This window comes from Bos indicus x Bos taurus, chromosome 18 (assembly GCF_003369695.1).
Source record: "Bos indicus x Bos taurus breed Angus x Brahman F1 hybrid chromosome 18, Bos_hybrid_MaternalHap_v2.0, whole genome shotgun sequence".
Classification (NCBI taxonomy): Eukaryota; Metazoa; Chordata; class Mammalia; order Artiodactyla; family Bovidae; genus Bos; species Bos indicus x Bos taurus.
In genome coordinates, this window is record NC_040093.1 from 22,698,702 (window position 1) to 22,721,736 (window position 23,035).

Here is a 23,035-nt window from a genome sequence, read left to right on the forward strand (position 1 = left end):
ACGCAGAGAAGCTCCGCCTCGAATGCCCGTGTTCCCAGCCAGGTCACTCGCGGGACAAAGGCTGTCACAGCCACGTGCTAGGAGGGCCTCATCTTCCTCACCCAGGCAGGACACAAGACTACAGCTGGAATGCTTAGGATCGCACAATGACTGTCGAGGTAAAAGTGCGATGCAAACCTAGGCCTGGCGACACATACCTGACCAAACAAAACCTTAGAACTAGGACTTTCTCGATTAAACCAGGAATCGACAAGAGGATATGTTTCCTCTGGCGGTGGGGTGGGAGGCGGTGAAGGGGAATCCAGGGGGTAGGTGTCGGAGCTTTGCAAACTGATATGAACCGCAGCAATGAGAAACTGACGGATGAACCAGATACCAAAATACAAATTTCACACTGCACAGTCTGAGTGTGAAAAGTGCTCCTTGAATCCCAGGACAATCTCCTGCCTTGTGATCTGGGACACCTTTTATTGACAAGGGCACCTGGGACCCTTAAGCATTTTAGGCCATTTGATAATTTACTCTTTCATGAAAAGTGAAAGTGTTAGTCACTCAATTTCTTTGTGACCCCATGGACTATAGCTCTTTTGTCCATGGAATTTTTCAGGCAAGAATACTGGAGTGGGTTGACGTTTGCCTCTCCAGGGGATCTTCCCCACCCAAGTATGGAACCCAGGTCTCCCCAAATGCAGGCAGTTTCTTTACCACTGAGCCACTGGGGAACGGTTTCTCCTACAATTGCTATTATAGGTGATCACACATTTGTTATGTTTTTGGATGAGTATATAGACCATGGGCTTCCCAGGTGGCACTAGTGGTAAAGAACCTGCCTGCCAGTGCAGAAGGCATAAGAGACATGGGTTTGATCCCGGGTCAGAAAGATCCCCTGGAAGAGGGCATGGCAACCCACTCCAGTATTCTTGCCTGGAGAATCCCATGGACAGAGGATCCTGACAGGCTAGTCCATAGGGTTGTATAGTGTCATACACAGTTGAAGTGACTTAGCACAGAACACTTACAGACCATACTCTTTGAGCCTCATTTTCAAACTATCATTCTAATGTGGGATGTTTCCTGGGAGAGAATCCAGAGATGGCACCAGCTGTATTTAGGTTGACTTTTTTGTTAACATCATTTTCTAAAGATGCTGCTGCTGCTACTAAGTCGCTTCAATCGTGTCTGACTCTGTGCAACCCCATAGACAGTAGCCCACCAGGCTCCCCCATCCCTGGGATTCTCCAGACAAGAACTCTGAAGTGGGTTGCCATGTCCTTCTCCAATGCATGAAAGTGAAAAGTGAAAGTGAAGTCGCTCAATTGTGTCCGACTCAGTGACCCCATGGACTGCAGCCCACCACGCTCCTCCATCCATGGGATTTTCCAGGCAAAAGTACTGGAGTGGGGGTGCCATTGCCTTCTCTGTCTAAAGATGCAAATACATGTGTACTGACCACATCCCAGAAACAGAACCACATGTTTAGAAAAGCACACAGAGGCAAGGGAGTGCACATATACTGGCAGATTGGGGTTTGGGGAGGTGGAGTCTGCCAAATTTCATCCATCTCAAGTCTCTTCATAATCCACAGTTGGGGACCTTTCCCTTATCTGCTTTCCCACTACATTTGGCTGTCTGCTCTGAGATAATCATTTCACAATCTATTGTAGAGATCAGGGTGGTACCCCAGAGTCTATGTTTTTACCAATCCCCAACCATCGAAGTCATTTCAGTGCTTTGAGCCATAGGAAGCCGTAAACGGTGGTGACATGATTAAGTTTGTATCTTCAAAGGTCACGCTGACAACAGCATGATGACTCCATTGGATGGGGCTGTTCTGGAACCCCATGGAATGTGCTGGGGAAGCAATAATGAGGGTCTGAACTAGGAGAGTGGCTGTGAAGAGGGGGAGAGGTCGGGAGAGGGAATGATTTATTAGAGAGTATTTAGGAGGTGGAACTGTTGAATATGCAGAGCAAGGGAGAGGAAGGAATTAGAGTTTTATCTTGGGAGATTGGAAACTCAGTAGCTTCAAACAGTAAGCATTTACTATCTCACAGTTCCTATGGACCAAGAGCATCTTAGCTGGGTGATTCCATCTCAGTATCTCCCATGAGACTGTGGTCAGCATGTCAACCAGGATTTGATTAGGGGCTGGGGGATCCATTTCTACAATGGCTCGCTCATATGACTGTTGTCTAGAGGCCTCAGTTCCTCACCACATTGGCCTCTCCACAGGGCTTCCTGGATGTCTTCAAGACTTACTTGGTAATCAATGATTCAGAAGAGAGGAGGGAAGAAGTCATGATACCTTTCCTGACAGCCACAGAAGTCACACTCCACCACTTCCACAGTATCCTATTGTGACACTGGTCAGCTCTATTCTGTATGGGAGGGGACCACATGTAAACACCAGGAGGTAGGGATCATTGGTGGTCATCTTGGAGGCTAGCTACAACAGTGGATAAAAAAATATCTAAGCATTAGGAGAAAAAGGTAAATTCCTCTATAGCCTTTGACTCAAAATCTAGAAGCATAAGGGAAAAGATTGATCAGTTTGACACACCATGCATATTTATAACTTTATTGTGACAACAGATACCATAAGTAAGTCCAAGATGTAATAAACTGAGAAAATTAACTCTATTGCGTTTCACAAAGGATTGAGAGAAAAAATGGAGAAGAAAAAAAACCTCAAGGGACTTCCCTACTGCTCCAGTGGTTGAGACCACCGAGTGGTCCGCCTTCCAAGGCAATGGACTCACATTCAGTCCCTGGTCCAGGAAACTAACACCCTACATACCACGGAGCGACTAAGCCCTCGTGCTATACCTAGAGAGAAGCCTGTGTGCCACACCTAAGACCCAAAGCCACCAAATAAGTAAATACTAAGAAAGAAAGAAAAAACCTCCAATTGTGCAATGGGCAAGAGATACAGAAAGACAGTTCACTGTGATCTGTATATTTAAGGTCACACATGCAGCAAGTGTTGGAATGTCTCCAGGCCTATCAGCATGTCCTCCAGGTGCCCTGCCCGGCACTGTTCTGCCAGGAGCGTAGTGTTTTACCCCAGGCCCGACAGTAAGTATACACAGCCATCCCCTATTAGAGTTGGCAGTTCCCATGTGCCACGTGATCACAAGAAATGAGTCACTTTGTTTATGACAATAGTTGCTTATTTTAGAGAGGGACACTTGACTCTCGGTTCTTATGTTTCACTTGTCTGATCCTCCCCAGCTATCTTTATGATAATAAATGTCCTCATTTGATTTATCATGACAGGCATGATCCTGAAAGAAAAAAAAAAAAGACTTCCCAAACATGTCATGCTGTTTGTTACCCATAGCTATCTACCTCAGTGAGCCTAAATTCACTTCTGTTGTTTGTTATTTATCAGGTTTTTCCATGGGAAAAGAAAGGAAGAGCCTATGCGTGGCTAGCCATGGAGAGATGACTTCAGCTTGGAGAATCAACAGGGGCCAGGAGAGTGTGTTCAGCCTGCCCGGAAATGAAGATGTCATTGTGGTTAAATGAGATTCACCTGTGAATGACTGGCACCAAGAATCACCACATAAAAATGATTTCTCAGAATGCTTTTTGAGAAGAGTTTTCAAAAGGTTCATGTTTTCTCAAAAATGCATCGATTCCATTTAGGTGACAGTCTGGAAAAGGCAACACTGCAGGGACAGAAATCAGATCAGTGGTTGCCAGATTTGAGGGTGAGAGGAAAGGATTGCCTACAGAGGACAGGAGGGAACTTTAGGGTGGTAATGAAAACATCCTATATCTTGGTTTTGGTGGTGATTACGTGGTTGTATATATTTGTCAGAACTCAAAAAACTGCACACCTCAGAAGGGTGAGTGTTACTCTATTAAAATTATATCTTAATAAATTGCACTTTAAAAATGTACAGATTCCAACTTATAGATAACCTAAATTTCCTTCTATAAACTTGACCATTTTATTACATACCTTCTCTAATTTGACACGTTTATCAAGTTTTAATTTTCAGATTGGTGTAGCAGATTTCACCTAAATTATAGGAAGTTAGTATTTTCATATGTATTGATTCTTCTGCCCAGTCATTCCATTTTCAGTTCAGTTCAGTTCAGTTCAGTCACTCAGTCGTGTCCGACTCTTTGCGACCCCATGAATCGAAGCACGCCAGGCCTCCCTGTCCATCACCAACTCCCAGAGTTCACTCAGACTCACATCCATCGAGTCAGTGATGCCATCCAGCCATCTCATCCTCTGTCGTCCCCTTCTCCTCCTGCCCCCAATCCCTCCCAGCATCAGAGTCTTTTCCAATGAATCAATTCTTCACATGAGGTGGCCAAAGTACTGGTGTTTCAGCTTTAGCATCATTCCTTCCAAAGAAAGCCCAGGGCTGATCTCCTTCAGAATGGACTGGTTGGATCTCCTTGCAGTCCAAGGGACTCTCAAGAGTCTTCTCCAACATCACAGTTCAAAAGCATCAATTCTTCAGTGCTCAGCTTTCTTCACAGTCCAACTCTCACATCCATACATGACCACTGGAAAAACCATAGCCTTGACTAGACGGACCTTTGTTGGCAAAGTTATGTCTCTGCTTTTCAATATGCTATCTAGGTTGGTCATAACTTTCCTTCCAAGGAGTAAGCGTCTTTTAATTTCACGGCTGCAATCACCATCTGCAGTGATTTTGGAGCCCCCAAAAATAAAGTCTGACACTGTTTCCACTGTTTCCCCATCTATTTCCCATGAAGTGATGGGACATGCCATGATCTTCGTTTTCTGAAATGTTGAGTTTTAAGCCAACTTTTTCACTCTCCTCTTTCACCTTCATCAAGAGGCTTTTTAGTTCCTCTTTACTTTCTGCCAATTCCATTTTAGGCAGCCAATATTTATTGAGCCTTGTGCCAGAAAAAAATCTTACCTCAATATGACTATGGGCCTTCCCTGGTCTAGTGGTTAAGAATCTGCCTGCCAGTGCAGGGAACACTGGTTTGATCCTTGGTCCAGGAAGACCCCACATGCCTCGGAGCAACTAAGGCCTTGTGCCACAACTGCTGAGCCTGAGTGCTGCAAATACTGAAGCCCATGCACCTAGAGCCTGTGCTCCACAAGAGAAGTCACTGCAATGAGAAGCCCACGCCCTGAAGAAGCGGAGCCCCTGCTCGGGGGCAACTAGAGAAAGCTCGTGCAGCAACGAAGACCTAGCACAGTCAGTACCCCCCAGCACAGTCAATACCCCCCAGCACAGTCAGTACCCCCTAGCACAGTCAATACCCCATGAAGTCTTCATCATCATCATCATCATCGAACTTAGTTGCCTCCAATTCTTTTGCGACCCCATGCACTATAGCCCACCAGGCTCCTCTGTTCATGGGATTTTTCCAGCAATAATACTGGAGTAGGTTGTCATTTCCTCCTCCAGGGGAATCTTCCCTACCTAGGGACTGAGCCTGTATCTCCTGCATTGGCAGATGGATTCACCAGAGTCACCTGGGAACCCCACCCCATGAAGTATATCCTATTATTACTCCTGTTGTAAGGATATGGAAATTGAGGTCAGGGAGATTAATGAACACCTTCAATAAGAATGGATCGGAATTCAGGGCTACCCCAGATTCTGTAGTCAGTGTTCCTAACCTTGATGCTATTGTCTTGATAATACATTTTCTGTGTGCACCCACGGCTGACTCATGTATGGCAAAAACCACCACAATATTGTAAAGTAATTATCCTCCAATTAAAATTAATTAAGAAAAAACATGCTTCTGATTCCCTGTGGGTAAGATTCTAAAAGTTCTGCTTTGCCTGTTTGTGGTTCCTGGTGGGGTAGGGGTGTGTGTTCTGAAATCATTTCTCATTAAAATTGAGACCCTAACTGTTAAAATTTATATTTTAATAACTAACCATAAGAACATTCAAACTTTATTGTAAAAACAATATAACAATATTAAATACAAATATATTGAAAAAATACCATTTATAATCCCACCAAACATTAACAAACATTTTCATTTATGTAAATTTCTTCATAGATCTTCTCTATGTGCCTGACACATACCTACAGACAAAAGACATGCAAATTTGCTTTCTGGGGACTTGGTCCAGTCCATGCTCCCGATGCAGGGGGCCCAAGTTCCATCCCTGGTGAGGGAACTAGATCCCACATGCTGCAATTAAGAGTTTGCGTGCTGCAATTAAGGATCCTGCATGCCACATCCTGAACGCCACAACTAAGACCCAGCCCAACCAAATAAAGTATTTTAAAAATTGCTTTCCTGACAACAGCATGTTAAAAGGACTCTTAAAAATTATTTTGTCAACAGGAGTTTTCATGTGGCTTATTAACATTTGTCATATAAGCCTTAAGGTTATAACATTCTAAATTCAAACACCAGAGAAGAAGGATGCTGAAGATCTCAAAGTACTGCAGTGAAAACACCCAAAATCCTCTTTGGAGTGAAATGAAAATAAGTAAATAAAAGAGAGGAATGCTTTTACATAAATCTATCCTGTGCTCATGGATGCAGGGCATGTAGTCAGTTCCTGCACCTTTGGTCAGTTCCTAAGAGCTAAAGGAACAGTATTTGAACATGACTCTGATCTGTGTTGACCACAGCCAAATAGTATTCAGATGCAGATCTACTGTTCTTCCTGGATTCCATCTTCCATGAAAAGAAGAGTATGATTGTATTGTAGAAAAACACCTGGAGATTTATAATCCTGGCGTCCTTCTGAACATCTCTTTATGTAATGAAATCTGTGAAGTATAAATTCACTTCAATTTAAATGTACATGAAGAAGATTAAGAATAACTTAAAATATCATAATAGTTGATAGCTGAATCATTTGAGGGTGCCTTTTTCAACAAAGTTATGAATGCTGCATGTTATCTTCCTGCATTGCAGGTGGATTCTTTACCAGCTGAGCCACAAGGGAAGCCCCTTTAAATTATTAATAACCATTTTAGTTAGAAGCATCATTCAAACATGAAGCTTTTTACTTCCAACTAGTGTCTGATGCCACGTACAAAACCACCCACGCTGTGCTAGTTTCCCAGCGTCAGGTAGGCAATGCCATTACAGTTCTGAGGGTACAGGGCAGTTACAGAAAAGGATTCTCCAAGACTCCATGACAAACTATGGGATTTCACATCTATAAGTTACCAGAATCAGTTTAGGTTGCTGGGTAAAACCAAGTGTTTAATAAACACAAGGCCGTCTTGGATTTAGAGTCTGAATTAAAAATTCTAATCTAGATACTATAAATAAGTAGCATTTTTACACACGTGTGATAGACTAAAATCACAGTAAGCTTAGTTCATTCTGATTTTTAAAATTCATATGGAAGTTTACCACCAGGCTAAGTTTAGACAAACTGTAAGATTCCATTTCAATATGCACCAAAACCAACAATAACAACCCCTCGCCACCCCCTCCCCCCAAAAAAGCCCCAAACAAAAGAACTCTTCCCTGTCTAACTGCATCCTGTTAAATGTTTTTGAGTTCACCAGTCAGGACCCTCCAATTTCACAGATGAGGGAAGGGAGACACAGGGAAGTCAGTGACTTGTCTGAGGTACTTGGAGAGAAAGGCAGAGCCCTGCCCACTGCAACTGGTCTGGTCTTGTAGGAGGAGGCACTCCCTGAAGGAATACAGAAGTCAGTCCTATAGCACTTCTATTTCTGAGGCTGCCTTACAGGCTCGCACTTTGGGGCTTGCACCCTTAACAAACACTCATTACAGAACAGAGAACTGCATCCTAAAAATCAACTGTCTAGCTAAAAAAAAAAAAAGTATGAATGTGCATGTTGAAAAAAATGCAGCACAATCAGGGTTCTCATGCAACCTGGAACTCTCTTCAACCCAAACTGCTTTTCAGTCATTGGACATCATGCATCTCTTATGTAGCTTCCTGTAAACCTTAGGCAGATCATTAATTTTATGCTCAAATTTGACTTGCCAAAAATATTTTCCCTTGTGGCATTTAAAAGCATACATTCTTAGAGTACATAAAAAAGAATTTGCCAGGCATTTTTCCTTCTATAAACATTGTTCTGTTCTTTTTTTCTAATAGGAAGAGCTTAAAGTTCCCGGGATAAGTGTCTTGACATTATGAGTTCTTGTCATATCAGTATCAGATAAAGCTGTGCTATTTTCCCAAAAGAGAAGCCAGGTATATTTTATCTTACACGTATTCAACATACGATAGATTTATCAATATAATAGCACTTAATTTTTGAGGTAAAGACCTATCCTTTCACTTGTACCTTTAATTTAGGAAAGTTGACTCTAACACTGACTATACCCTATATACACTTTATTAAATATTTGTAATTTTTTAATCACTTGTATCATGGTATAAGATCATACCAAATGTTTTAAGAAAATTAATGACTTTGATATCCAACCTCTAAATTAAATCAGGCTTCTACCAGAAAACAACCTCTTGAATGATACAGAGAAATGAGATCAGGGAGATATTGTTATAGAGCAGCCTATTGCTCAAGCAGAAGGTGATTTTGCTCTCATCACAGAGCAAAAAGTTCTATTAGGCAATGTTATAACCCCAAATAATGCCAAATATTATGAATATTTAACAAAGAGGTGTTTAGGTTAACAGAGCCACAGGATAAATACCTTCATTCTAATTCAGCTTTTTCGGTGTGTGTACAGTACTTTATCACTGATTTCAGGGAGCAGTGGATTCTCAGAACCAGGTACACATCTGATTGCACGTGTAAGTAAATACTCAAGGATCTGTCAAGTGGATGCAAAGAGTGAAAATAAAGACATTCGCTTGTTCCAATTGCCCTCTATGGATTACACAACTTCTACACTTGATCTTAGCCAAAAGGCTGAGAAGTGATGACTACACAGCTTCTAATGGGCTGTTTCTATAACAGATTCTGATGAATCATGAACAAAAACACCTTCAAAAGAACAAAGAGTCACAATTTTATAGATCAAAGAATATATTTAGGGCTTGGTTTTTAGGGATATTTTCCAAAACTGGGTCACAATATGCCCCAGCCTGAGAGACATGAGGTGACAGAGTCCATGCTTTATCCCAGGTGGATGAGAAAGAGGGGAGTTAGAAAACTTCCTATGTCATTTCTGAAGTTATCCTGGGAAGGCAGGTGTAAAAAGAAATTGACATGGCCCAATTTAGATTCACCCAGACTGGATGAAGCAGAAGGAGTTCCTTTTATTAGTTATTGTTGCAGAACTCTTAATCAGCTTAAGATTTTGTGGATCTTTTAAAATCATTATCACAGAAACACACAAACAGGTCCTGTGGTTTAACTATCTGTGTGTTGAGGAGTGGGACTGGGTGAGCGAGGCTGGGAGGGTGGTCCGTAGGACTGAGCTCTTGGGACTGATATTTACTTTTGACCCTTGGCCCTTCAAACTGCCCTGTGAAACACTACCCATTCCCTCCCCCTGGTCCCCTTTCTCCCTTCCGGGGTGAAAAAGAGAGAGAGAAAAAAAATTCTTTTCACTTTTCAGCCAAATCAGTCTCTGGGTTTTATTCCAAATTATCTATAGAGTTAAATGCATCTTTTTTCTCAGCCGTTCTTCCCCAGTAACGCTCTCTCTGAACCACAGGTGGGGAGTTGGTGGCACCGCTCAGGCAAATTCCAGCCTGGGACCTAGTGTGTTTTCCACATTTCCTTATTTATTGCCACAAAGAGGCTAGGGCCACTTAACTTCTGTCATCTACACCTGTGGTTCCAGTAGTTTATGCTATGATCTCCTGCCTTAAGAAGACAGATTTTCAAAATAAATGGAGATGTTTGTTTAGCAATCTAAATATTTAAGTAAAGACATCATGTAACGATTCATTGGCAACTGTATGAATTCGTGGCCAAATGTCTTTTACAAAAAATCAGCTTTGATAGTACACAATGTGGTCATACGATTTTTTTAAACGGAAGTTTTTTTTTTAAAAAAGCTCCTTAACTTTGGAGTTAAAGCTGTTACGTTCTAACCCAGTCTCAGGGCTGATTGGCTCAAAACCTCTGTGCCCAGTGATGTCACTTGACCCTCTCAGGGGGTGTCCAGGTCAGGGAGTTGTGCAACTCCCTCCAAAGCCAGGTCTCCTACTGGCTAGCAAGCAAATTCCAAGGGATAGTTAGGATTAAGGGCTCCAAAGAGGATTCCCCAGCCCTCCCCCAAAGGAGGATCAAAAACTCTGGTCTAGTTCTGGAACAAAAATAAGCCCCAGTCAAGGAGAAAGTGCTTGTATGGATAGACTGCGCCCCTTCCCAAAGCTTGTGTCCCACCCAGGGAGTCATTTTCAGTGGGCAAGCAGGTGCAGAAGTGTGTAATCCTCCCTATAAGAACGCACACTCTCCTACGCTTAGGCCCCAAAGGATGAAGATTATAAAACTGCTCACATCTCATTACCATTTGCTTTCTTGTTCCACGAAACAAAACCAACACACACAAACACAAAACATAGCCCTCACCTCACACTTCATTTCACCCCATCCTCTTTCCAAACTGCCTCTCTCCGAGAATGGGAATCACCCGCAGGGGCTGGGGCACCAAGCTCAGCCTCAGTGTAAACACGCCCCAGCAGCACAGGCGGTAACGTATTAACTGGGAGGAATCTCAGGTCACCGAGAACGGTTTTCTATTAATAGGGGATAAAGCTCTTGCATACATTAGCGATAATGCCCTGGTGGCCCGCGCAAAATTAACTCCTCCCGGGCCAGCAAGAGGGAAGCCACGTTCTGCCCAGGCAGATGTGTGCTTGAAACACGCGTACAAACATACACGTTACACACACTGTGCTTTAGAACCGCTCCCCTTAAACATGCCAGATCCCATTCCCATCCCTAGTCCAGGCGGTTGCAGACGTTCTCCAGGGGTGTCTCCCGAGAGGGGTTGGTGGAGGCGGGGGCCCGTCAGGTACGGGTCAGCTCAGCTTCGCCACGCACACCGCCAAGGCCACAGCCGCCAGCAGCACGGCGCTGAAGATGGTGGCGGCCTTGGCCTTGCTCAGGTCGCAGGGCCCAGTGCGCTGTTCTACCGACACGCCGCCCACCGAGGAGACGCCGGCACTGGCGCTGGACAGGAGCTCGGCACCTGCCGCCTGCCGGGCCTGCACCGTCCAGCGGGGCACGTTGACCTTCATCTCCATATCCTGGATCATTTCGCCCACCTGAAGGATCTCCCGCTCCAGCTGGTGCAGGTCTTCCACGTCGAAGTCGCGATGCGCCTCGTGCCGCAGGCTGCGGACGCTCAGGGCGCGCGCCGCTACGCCGGTCGCGCCGCCTTCCACCCCCGTGCGCACCAGTGGCCGCCGCGGCTCCTGCAGCGGAAACTCAGTGCTCAGGGCCAGTGCACGCCGCATGTCGGCTTCCAACAGGTCCAGGCAGCCGGAGAAGGCCACCCAGAGGCGCTCGAATTCGGCGCGCTCCTCGGCGCCCAGGCTCCGGTCGCGCAGCGGGGCTGTCAGCCGGAGGCGGATGGCCACCGCCAGCTCCTGCGCCTTCTGGCGCGTCTTCTGCAGCTCCTCTCGCAGGTTCTGCGAGTCTGCGGAGCCGCCGATGGTCAGCACCAGGTGATGGTAGCATGCGGTCGCCTTATTAAGCGCGTCCAGTAGCGCTTTGCACTCCTCCTTCGCCATGGCGCTGCTCTCCCGCGCACCCCGGCCGCCTGCGCCCCTCTCACCTTCACCCACTCAGCGCAGCAGGATGCAGCCAGCCTCGACGGCGTTCCCCGGCCGGACGGTCCGAGCACTCCTCATGGCCTGAGAGGAGCTTGGCGCTACCGCTGCTCAGGGTCCACAACATGCGCTTCCGCTGACCGGGTTTGCCATTCCCTCATCCATCCTCCCCAGGTGCGCTCCTAGTCACACGCCGAATCTCTGCGCAGCTCTCGCCTCCACGGTAGCACCTGCGAAGCCCGTGTTGAGGTCCCCATCCTCCTCCCGTGCCGTCGCCAGGGCTAGCGGGCCGCTGAGCCGCTCGCTCCGAGCGCCTTAAGGGCGGCGGGGTCGGGTTTCTTAGATCCGCCCACCCCCGCCCTTCCTCGCTGGGCGCTCCCATCCCCTGGACCAGGCTTGGGCGGGGCCCTGAGCGGGGAGGTCACGTGCAGGTCCCCCATCTCCCCCTCCTCTGCACCCCATTACAGTCTGGAATATTAGCGCTCAGCAGATCCAACCCTCCTCTGTTTTTGAGAAGGGGAAACTGAGGCTCAGATTTAAAAGGGGGGAGGAGGATAAAGATCACGCCACGTGCATGTAAGTGATGGGGCTACAACCCAGGGGCTCTGACTCTTAGACCCAGCCAGCGACGGAAGTAGTATGCTTCGTAGGACTGGACACCCCTGTCCTCCAAACCGAGTAGTAAAGGGCAATCTGCGGGGCGGAAAGGCTGCCGTATCTCCCCATCCTAGTCCAGCCCGCTTTCCAGCAACAGGGCTTGGACTCCACCCCTTGTGTCAGATGTGTTTTTCGGCCCCGCCCCCTCCCGTTCCAGGCAGGCGCAGTCGATGGCTCTGGGCTGGTCCAGTCTGAATAGGAAGTGTTGCACGCCGCCTGAGCCCCACCCCTGGCTGGGCGGGCTCAATGATTGCTCTGCGCACGCGTCACTCTGAATAAAGACAGCTTCTCATTGGACTGACCAGAGTCCTGGGGTGCGACTCCGCCCAATGGGGGTGGGCGGTGCAGCAGTTCTGCCGCGTTGGGGTGGTGGGCCCTGAGGTCTTTATCGAGGGGCCGGGAGGTATCGGCGCCACTCCTGGAAGGGCGGGGAGTGAAACTATGTAGCCTTTTAAGTAAGTGTCCTCCCTCCTGTCTCCTCCCGCGCCTCCGTTCCCTCGGGACGGCTGCGTCTCTGGGCCCAGAGGCCGGGCGGGGCCTCGGAGCGGAGAAGGGGGAGGGGCTCTTTCCTCGGCCGGCGCCCCAAGCTGGGCTGGCTGTCCCTGGGAGGCCCCCGAGGCCTGGGCCCATCGCGGAGTGGACTGCCGCGCCCGTGCTCTCCAGCTCCCGTCCGCAGCCTGGCTCGCTCTGCCCCTCGTGTGTGTTTGCGGGTCGAGGGGTGGGGTTGGCGAAGAGTGAGCCCTCTGACCCCCGCGGCATCAGGACAGGTTAGCAGTCTGGGATCCCGGGAGCTCAGACTTGGGGGCAATAATAGGCAGGGCCGTCGATCACGGGCTGGGTGGCTTCTGGGGTTTAAGGGAGGCCTGGCGGGGCGGGTGGAGGGGAGGCTGTGGATGGGAGGCTGTGGATAGGGGTGCGGATCCTCGAGCCGGGCTGTCGTGGTCCCCGTGGTGATGGAGGAGCTGGAAGGAGAGGAGGGAATCCCTGCTAGCCTGCCTCTCATGGGGCGGGGGTCTCCTCTTCCAGCTGGGTTAAGATTACCCCGGGAAAACTATGAAGCACCAAACGGTGTTCTGGATTCTGAGTCTGTTTAGTTCTTTTCGTTGAAAATGGACTGCCCATTGGCGCGTGAGCAAGGCCGTGCGGCTCTGGCCGCCCCTGGAGGTGCTGGGGACGTGGGCGCTTGCGGTCGTGCAGGGCCACGGGGAGCAAGTGGGGCGTCTTCTTTGAGGATTTAGGACATTCAGGGAATGAGGCGCAGACGAAACTGTAGGGGACTCCTAGTTTGCCTTGTGCTGGAATTTTCCAAGTTTTGTGGGTTTCCGGAAGAGAGACCCCTATTTTGATTGCACCCTTCCACCAGCCCTAGAGAGGAGCAGCAGCTGTTAGCAGGATATTTACATTTCCAGGCACCTTGCCAGGTTTGGCATTGAGGCAGTCGGCCCCGCCCCCAACCCCGTCCAGAGCGCTGGGTTCAGGGGCCTCTCACGCAGCAGTCTGTCCTTTAATTGGTTGTCTCAGTGGTGATACTGTGGCCCTTGGCCATCTCAGCCACTTATGGGCCAAATGGGGCCTTGACAGAGGAAGAGTAGTTTTTAGGATAAAATGGGTAGAAGGGAGGAGAGCCCATCTCTTCTGGGAGCTTTGTGGACAGCAGAAGGAGATGAAGCTGCAGAGGTGGGCAGGAGGCCAGGAATAAGAGGGCCTCCATGCCAAGCAGAGAAGTTGAGAGTGCATCTGATAGGGAGTGGAGTAGTCCCGCACAGGGCTCAGTGTTGGAAAGATCCTGTCTTTCAGGTGGACAGGTTTGCGGTGCATCAAAGGTCAGGGCCTGAAGGCCTAGGGGGGAAATGCAAGATGGGATCAGAAACAGATAGGTCTCACAAGTCCTAGTGGCAGAAAAGCAGACGGGGCCCTGAAGCTGAGTGGGCATCCGCGGTGAGTTCTCCTCACCTGGCCTTGTCACCTGCAATAATCCCTTCTGGCAGCACTGCTGGGAGGGCAGCAGTGGTGTTTGCCTGGAGCCTGGGCTCCAGGTCTTCACTGTGCCTCCTTGTGGCTCTTGGACTGTGTTGCTCTCATGAGGGCAGGCGCTGGGGTTTTGTTCTACACATGTCGGCCTGTTAGCGTCTTTTATTTTTCCAATGTGGATCTGATCTTGGCCAGGCAGCAGTAAGCGGTGGCACAAAATGAGATCTTGATCGAATCTGGGTAGCCTGGATGAAAACCAGGAATCCTAGCCACCAGAACAGTAAGTGCTAGAGGTTGGAAGCCATTTTTCCCTGGACCTCTGCCCCCAGTGAAATATTCATTTCTCTAGGAGCCAAAAATGTAAATGCAGGTACAAAGTTTACTACTAGAGACAAAGCATAACAACAAGTGGGAGAAAGCACAGAGAAGCTGTTTAGTTAAGACAGAAACAAGACAGAGATGCACACCCAGAGAGGAAGGGTGTGGACATCCCCCCTCGTGAGGAGGGGCACAGAACAGAGGCAATTGCCATTTAATAGGACAGTTCTTCCAATTTTAATATCTGTAGTATCTGTGTTGCTGAAGCGAGCACAGGACAGTTCTTCCAGGTCTTTGTTTACCTTTAGCCAATTATCTGGTTTCTTTTTCCACACCTGACCTGCCCTAGGACCCTCCCCAACATGTGTGCAGAACTTTTTTCCAGGATGGATTCTGGCCCAGAGGCCTGTGGGGATGCCCTTAACATCACATGTTATGGGGTGGTACCCCCTCCTTTTTGACCCCCAAGGAGCCTTTCTGCACATGTGAAATGTTTCCCTTGGCCTAAGGATGGGAAATACCTGATCTTTTAACAGGATTTAGTCTCACTCTGCCCCTGCCATAAAAATGCCCAATGTCTGGTTATTTACCCGATTCCTGTTGCTGGTTTTTATATCGAGGTGTAGATCTCACAATATAGACAGGAATCTGGTCATAAATTTGTTGTCCTGGAGCCTGTTTGTCTCTCTTGCTTCAGGAAATATAAACAGGGGGCTGGTGATGAATGTCAGGCCTGGAGCTCATCTTCTTCCCACCCTAGGAAGTATGAATAGGAGGCCAGTTGTAAATGCTTAGCCTGGAGCCCATCTGTCTCCTCCTCAGACAGTTTTTAAAGTCTTTATTGAATTTGTTACAATATTGCTTCTGTTTTGTGTTTTTGATTTTTTTTTTTTTTTTTGGCCCTGAGGCATGTGGTATCTTAGCTCCCCAGCCAGGGATCGAACCTGCACCCCCTGCATTGGAAGACAATGTCTTAACCACTGGATCACCAGGGACACCACTGTTAGAGTTTGAGTCAGGGCTCTCCTGTTTATGAAGTGCCAGGGTTAGGAGAAGGCAATGGCACCCCACTCCAGTACTCTTGCCTGGAAGATCCCATGGATGGAGGAGCCTGGTGGGCTGCAGTCCATGGGGTCGCTAGGAGTCAGACACGACTGAGCGACTTCCCTTTCGCTTTTCACTTTCATGCATTGGAGAAGGAAATGGCAACCCACTCCAGTGTTCTTGCCTGGAGAATCCCAGGGACGGGGGAGCCTGGTAGGCTACCGTCTATGGGGTCGCACAGAGTCAGACACGACTGAAGCGACTTAGCAGCAGCAGCAGCAGGGTTAGGTTGGTGTCCAGTAACTTCCTCCTTCCCTAGAGGAGCAGGGGAATGTGACCACATGATGCTAGATACCAGATCTAGAAAGGGTTCAGACCCAAAGAGTTGCCCTGAGGCTGCTTCCACGTCCAAGAGAGCGCTGAGAAGTGGTCCGTGGTGCTCCTGCCCTCCAGCCTGAGGGAGTTTGGTGCTGATGGCTCCCCTGCATTTCCAGGAACAGGGAACAGGGTGTGGAGTGGCTTTCTGAGGGGTAGTTGTATTCCTCCAAACTTCCCTGCTTCCAGCCCTCTTCCAGCCCTGAGGCCTTCTCTCCTACTGTGAGGCTCCACATTCCAGCCAGCTCTGTGCTTAGCCTGCTCTGAGCACATTTGGTTTTGGCTTTTTGCCGATACTTGCAGGACCAGCCCCTCATCCTCCCCTGCATGCGGGTGGTGGATTTCCAGCTCCTGGGAGAGATAATCCCTCCCTGGGAGCTTGATCTTCCTCTAACACCTCGCTGTCATTTTGTTCAACTGGACCAGCGGTTACTGCACGTCTGCAGGGAGCCAGGCAGCCAGGCTTCAAAGTGCTTTGAGAAGCCTATGGACAGGAGCCGTAGACATTACAGAAGGACACGAGTGGCTGTAATACCACACGTTACATCATCAAACTGCTTCCATGTGGTATTAAGCAGAGATGCATAGGAAGTTTTCCCTTTCTGCCTTTTCCTTCAGAGACACATTAAGCCTGCTGGAGAATATTGCTCATCAGTTGGAAAATACGCCTGGTCAGAGTCTATGGTCAGGGCCCTGGGGGTGAGCAGGAGCGGCCACAGCAGTGAGATTTCGGCAGGGAGTGCTTCTCTGGGAGGTGCAGACTTTCCTGGGCTGTCTTCTGCTGAGCCAGGCTGCACACTATCACCAGATGGTCCCCGACAACACAGACTCATCCGGGCTGGCAGGACGGTTGAAGACCACAAAACCACGGGTGTGCACACCACCTCCTAAAATGCCCAGCACTGGTCTGAGGCCTCGCTTGACTCTCCTTTTCAAAATAACCTCAAATAATTCATGTGCAAGGGTATTTGGTACCTCTGACTAATTTCACTGGGTTTTCTTTTCTTTTTTTTTTGGTTTTCTGTAAATCATTTCATCATTTGCACTTAAGAAAGAGTGGAGTTTTGTGTGTGTGTGTTTTTTTAAGGAGTTTAAATGAGGTTTCACACCTCTTTCCCTCACATGTGATTTTAAAATACAAAACCAATTCTAGCAAGTAAACTTGTCAGATTATTTTAAAGCACATACCCCTGTATAAGAATTCAGCTCTGGCATTAAGCATTATTACATATCAGTATTTTTATTTATTTATTTATTTGGCTGTGCCAAGTCTTAGTTGTGGCACACAGGATCTTCTGTCTTTGTTGTGGCGTGCAGGATCTTTAGTTGTGCTGTGTGGGAGCTATTACTAGCTTCCCGACCGGGGATGTAACCTGGGCCCCCTCCATTGAGAGAGCAGAGCCTTAGTCTCTAGACCACCAGGGAAGCCCCTGATGATTACATATTTTTAACACTGGGACAGAAAGGTCAAGAACAGAGCAGGACAGAGCTCTCTGTATCCCTACTGCTGGACGGGATTCAGTCATTGGCAACCAGAGACTGATGTCCAAGAGCAGGCGTATGACTTGGACTGAAAAACAGCCAGCTCCATCCCATTCACCAGCAGTGGGTGCGGAGAGTCTTTTGTGTTCACAGTTCATGCATTTAAACCCAGTGTTTTGACGTGACATTCAGGGCCCTTCCCTTCCCTTGCTGCCCCTCTCTGACCTGCCCTGTCTGGATTCTTATTATTTCTCAGAGCTCATGTTCACAGCTAGTCAAGCTGAGTTTATCCTTGAGTTTATTCCTGTGCTTCCCAGGAATGTGCTCCTGCCTCCTGATGGCTTTGGCCCCACCATGGTCCCTGCCAAGGAGGCCTCCCACACGCCCCAGCCCAACCCCATCCCTGGTACTCCTTTCTCCTTACCTTGCCTGGCACTGTCTTGTTTCTAAGTCTTCTTGCTTCCCAGTGAGGTGGCTCGCTCCTCCATCAGAGCCCACCTTTGTCAGGTCTGTCTCGTGGGCGCGGGTGTTGGTGTTCTGCCAGCATCCTGTCTGGCTGTTGAGCAGGAGTGTCCCTTCTCAGTTTTAGTCTGACCTTGTCTCATCCTGTTTCTCATGTGGTTTGTATCTAAGGCATCTTTACTTTTGTGCTCCGCTGTGTAGAACCGGCTGTGTCTGGAACCAGCACAGAACTTTGTTTTCTTATGACTGTGCCCCAGCCAAATTATATTATCCAGTTCTTCTGGTAGGGACTCATAAAAGGATTATCTGTGCTCCAGTAATGGTTGCCTTCAAGGATTCAAATACCTAAATGGTTGTAGAGCTGGGGCCTGCGAAGGGATTATATGTAGCCATTTTCATGCTAGGCTCTTCTCCCTAAGAGGATTTGCAGGGAGCTCAGGGGACTTCTTCAGGCAGTCCTCAGGAGGGCCTGCAGCCAAGACAGCCCAGCCTGGACCAGACCGAGGGGATCTGATGCGGAGCCTGTTTGGCTGTCTGTCACGGGGACTTCTATAAGGGAAATGCAGTGTGGAGTCTGTGCCTCCGTGGCTTGTGTGCTGTAACCCCTAGGCATAATTATTTTTACATGATGAATGCAGTGGTTAAAGGGATGAGTGTTAGAATAAATTCTGACATCCACCTAACCTCGAGTTGGACAGCTGACCCTCAGTTTCTTCATCTGCAGCATGGGGCAAATGATACCTGTGGTTATTGTGAGCATTAGTTGTATTTAGTTACCTATACTTATTGTGAGCATTCAAATGGGATGAGAATGTGTAGAAGTTATCACAGTGTCTAGACCAAGGATGCTTTCAAATAAATGGTGGCTGTTTTTAACATTAGACTTTAGGGATGGAATTCATAATGCACTTAGGCATACTGTTTCTAGTGTTTCCCCAAAGAGGCGTTTTAGAATACTGTTACATAATGAGAAAGTAATTCAGTTTTTCACTTATATTTCATTCATCTGATTGTATCAAGGATAAGATTACTTGATGCCCTTTACTGTTGCTACTTTTCTCTTTTTAATGAAAAGAAGAGGCTCAAAGAACCTTTGGCAGGCAGTGGTATCTAGCCAGGTTTTAAATAATGTCAATTGGCTTTATCATTTTTAATTATAAGATTATCTGAATGGGAAGTGATGCTGGTTTCCCATTTAAAGTAGTGATAAGGGTTCTTTTAAAAATAAATTTTAAACGGGAGTAGATGTTTAAAGGAAAATGTCAAACATTAACAATAGAGCCGTTGTGTACAACTGTGCAGCTTATACATTGCACAAGTGTCCTGCCCTGGGGGAGAAGAGGTGTTGGCCAACTAGGCTGGTGTGTAGCCTATGAGCTGCTTACTAAGCCATGTGCTCTGGCACAGGGCTGTACCTACGGGGAAGATGGGCTGCCTTTTTGTAATTCTCACGAAAGCACCATGTGGGCTGGCAGAAAGTGACCATAGATTGGTGTGTAGAGTGGCAAAAATAGTGAAGGTAACATGTAAATGGAAATCTCGTAAGACAAGTATTCATTTTCTCCATTGTTCAAACTGAGATGGCGGCTCAGCGAGGTGAAATGACATGGCTAAAACTCTGATTCCTTTTCTGTGCCCATTTTTCGTATTCCCGTCTCATACTTCAGTTAAAAACCGTGCTGATACATGGTAAGGGGAGTAGACCAGGTGAATTGGAAGCCCCACTCACAATAGGAGCAAATCTATACAGAATATATATATAATGTCTAATAAAAGTTATACATGATCTATGATCTTTTTAAAAAAATTAAATTTTGGCTGCTCGGTGTCTTCATTGCTGTGCACAGGCTCTCTCTAGTTGCGGTGAGTGGGGGTCCTCTTTCATTGTGGTGCATGGGCTTCTCACTGTGGTGGCTTCTCTTGTTGCAGTGCACAGGCCCTGGAGTGTGCAGGCTTCGGTACGGGTGGCACACAGGCTCAGTAATTGCTGCTTGTGAGCTCTAGAGCACAGGCTCAGTAGTTGTGGAGCTCGGGCTTAGTTGCCCTGTGGCCTGTGGAATCTGCCTGGACCAGATAGCAAATCCACATCCTCTGCAGGTGGATTCCTAACCAGTGGAACACCAGGGATGTCCATGATCTGTGATCAAATGGAGAAAATTTAATTAGCAGACATAAAAGAGGATGAAGGTAGAAAGACATACCATGCTCATGGAGAATGATTCATTATTATAAAGATGTTGACTCTCTAGTCTGTAAATTTAGTGGTTACAATAAAAATCCCAATAGAAATCTCATGGAATTGATAGACTGACTCTAGTTCATGTGATATTGTAAAGAATTAGGTATAACCAAACAACTTTGGAGAACAGGGGGAGAAGTCTTCCTGTATGAGATGTCAAGGCTTATGATGAAGCCATGGTTATGTAAATTCATGTGGTCTGATCCTTTCCTAAAGTAATTGCCACTAGCTACATGTGGATATTAAGTATTTGAAATGAGGCTAGTATGAATTGAGCAGAATACACATCAGATTTTGAAGACTCCATAGACGTAAAAAGAATGTGAAATATGTCAATAATTTTAAAGCATTGTTCACATGTTGGAAATATATTGTACCTATATTAAATGGCACCCCATTCCAGTAGTCTTGCCTGGAAGATCCCATGGACGGAGGAGCCTGGAAGGCTGCAGTCCATGGGGTTGCTGAGGATCGGACATGACTGAGCTACTTCACTTTGACTTTTCACTTTCATGCATTGGAGAAGGACATGGCAACCCACTCCAGTGTTCTTGCCTGGAGAATCCCAGGGACAGGGGAGCCTGGTGGGCTGCCGTCTATGGGGTCGCACAGAGTCGGACACGACTGAAGCGACTTAGCAGCAGCAGCAGCATATTAAATAAAATATATAATTAAAATTAATTTCACTTTTTAAAATATGACTACTAGAAAATTTTAAGTAATATATGTAATTATGCATAATGTATATACAATTACATTTCTCACATAAATCTGTTGGATGGCACTGGTCAAGACCATTGAAACAGACTAAAGCCCAGAAATAGGGCAAACATACATGGGAAGTTGGAATTTGAGAAAGGTAACATTATCAGCTGGTGTGAAAGGGATACAATATATGGAACAGTTGGCTTATGCTGTGGACTGAATGTTTGTCTCCCCCTGTTCCACACCCCCCGCCCCCCGAGCCAGCCCAAATTCATATGTTGAATCCCTAATCCTAAATGTGATGGTATTTGGAGATGGAGCTTTGAGATCTAATTGGGATTAGGTTAGGCCATAAAGGTGGGGCCCTCATGATGGGATTAGTGGCCTTATAAAAGGCAGAAGTGATAGGAGAACTCTTTCTCTACCATGTGAGGATATAGTAAGAAGGTGGCCAACCCATACAGTCCAAGACGTGGACCCTCACCAAGAACCAGATCTACTATACTAGCACCTTGATTTTTGACCCCCAGCCTCCAGAACTGTAAGAAATAAAATGCTTGTTGTTTAAGCCCCCTCAGTCTATTGTATTTTGTTATAAGACCCTGACCAAACTAAGATTACCTTCAGAAAAAATTTAAATGCCCAATTTATAGCATATATAAAAATAAAGATGAATTAAATTCCAAAAAATGATAAACTTTAAGAGTCTTGGAAATTACAGGGACTATTTTTGTGGCCTTGAAGTTGGAAAGGATGTGGTTTCAGGTAGCCTTTGCTGCATAACCAGCCAGCCCCCAGATTCGTGACTCACAACTGCTACAGTTTGTTGTTCCTTACAAGGAACTAGCAAGGTGGGTCTTCTGCTGGTCTCACCTGTGCTCACTTGTGTGGTTGCACTCAGCCAGTGGGCTGGCTATGCCCACTGGACCACCTCTCTCTCCCTCCATGGGCTTTCGTCCCATGGGCTTCTCTATTGCATGGTGATCACGTGGTACCAAATGAATGAAAGTGAAATCTGCAAGGTCTCTTGAGGCTGACACTCAGAATCACAGAACATCAATTCTGTATGTGTGGTTGGTTAAAGCAAACCACAGGGGTGGCTCAAATTTGAGAGATGGGGAAATAGACTCCACCTTCTCATAGAGGGAATGGTGAAATTTACAAGGGGGCATGCCAAGATGATAAGATTTCCTTAGCTCCCAAGACCACTGACCAGTAAGGCAAAGATGGACAAGTTCAACTACATTAAAATCAAACACTTTTATTTCTGAAAACACTCATTTGGAAAAATGAAGAGACAAGTCACAGATCCGGAGAAGATATTTGCAACATCTTTTAGTGTCCAGATGTCGAGAGAGCTACCAATTGTAAAGAAAAGGGCCAACAAACCATGAGAAAAGTGGCCAAAAAACATGGTAATTTATAGCATGTAAAGAAGTGATAATCAACTTCATTAAAGAAATGAAAATTAGAAACAGCAAAATAGCTGTTTTATGCCCAGACTGGCATAAATGAGCTGGTCTGACCACTCCGAGGAGCACTGGCTAGGATGTGATGGAAGGAAGGGGAGTGCTCACGGACTTGGCAGGGAGGTCGTAAGCGGTCCAGTGGTGTTAGCTTCTGGTGAAGGTGTAGGTGTATGCTGCAGTGCCTCTCCTAGTCACATTCCTGGATGTGTACTCCAGGAACACATAAGAGGGTAGGAGTGTTTGTGTCAGCATTCTTTGTAATACTGAGAATGTGGAACCAACTTAAGTGTAGGATATTAGATAAATTGTGTCGTGTTCACTTCATACAGTACAGCAGGAATTAGTAAATTAATAGGAGCTGTGTGGATCAGTGCTGAAAGAACTTGAAAACATAATGTTGATGGAAAAGATGGAATGTTCCTGACTACTTACAGTGTGATACCATTTATGTAGATTTTGAAGCCCATAAAGCAAGATTTTGTATTATTTATGAATACATGAGTTTCAAAGGAGTAGAAATGTCAGCAAGAAGGATATAGAAACAGCTTTAAGATACTGGTTGTCTCTGAAAAAGGAGTAGAGGATGGGAGGGTGGGGGCAGGTAGGGGAACCAGTCTACTCTGATATACTTTATTTCTGAAAAGAAAATCT

At 46.8% G+C, this 23,035-nt stretch overlaps 2 protein-coding genes, 1 long non-coding RNA gene and 1 other non-coding gene across 6 annotated transcripts in view; 2 read left to right on the forward strand and 2 right to left on the reverse strand.

Annotated features, from left to right (window-relative positions):
- Positions 1 to 72: 72 nt before the first annotated feature.
- Positions 73 to 3,905, forward strand: LOC113876604. 2 transcript variants are annotated; one of them, XR_003506536.1, is made up of 3 exons: positions 75 to 158; positions 2,233 to 2,413; positions 3,392 to 3,905. It is a non-coding gene; the product is annotated as an uncharacterized LOC113876604 (long non-coding RNA). The 2 variants fall into 2 exon arrangements; XR_003506535.1 differs by lacking the exon at positions 2,233 to 2,413 and having other exon boundaries at positions 73 to 158.
- A 1,984-nt stretch (positions 3,906 to 5,889) lies between these two features.
- RGS9BP (regulator of G protein signaling 9 binding protein) lies at positions 5,890 to 12,448 on the reverse strand. Its single transcript, XM_027516017.1, has one exon. It carries the CDS (start codon positions 11,621 to 11,623, stop codon positions 10,910 to 10,912), a length of 714 nt encoding a protein of 237 aa, XP_027371818.1. The 5' UTR covers positions 11,624 to 12,448; the 3' UTR covers positions 5,890 to 10,909.
- On the reverse strand, positions 8,663 to 8,855 carry LOC113876880. The gene has a single exon (XR_003506615.1). It is a non-coding gene; the product is annotated as a U2 spliceosomal RNA (small nuclear RNA).
- Positions 12,449 to 12,643: 195 nt separating the features above from the next.
- ANKRD27 (ankyrin repeat domain 27) overlaps positions 12,644 to 23,035 on the forward strand; it is a 60,518-nt gene continuing 50,126 nt past the window's right edge. The window contains exon 1 of one of the 2 annotated variants that reach the window (XM_027516019.1): positions 12,644 to 13,086. The gene's annotated coding sequence lies outside the window, so the exon portion shown is untranslated. The remainder of the gene's footprint in view (positions 13,087 to 23,035) is intronic. The other variant, XM_027516018.1, reaches the window with a different exon arrangement.

Coding starts and splice junctions, on each gene's coding strand:
- RGS9BP (XM_027516017.1), bottom strand. CDS start 11,623: ATGGCGAAGGAGGAGTGCAAAGCGCTACTGGACGCGCTTAATAAGGCG.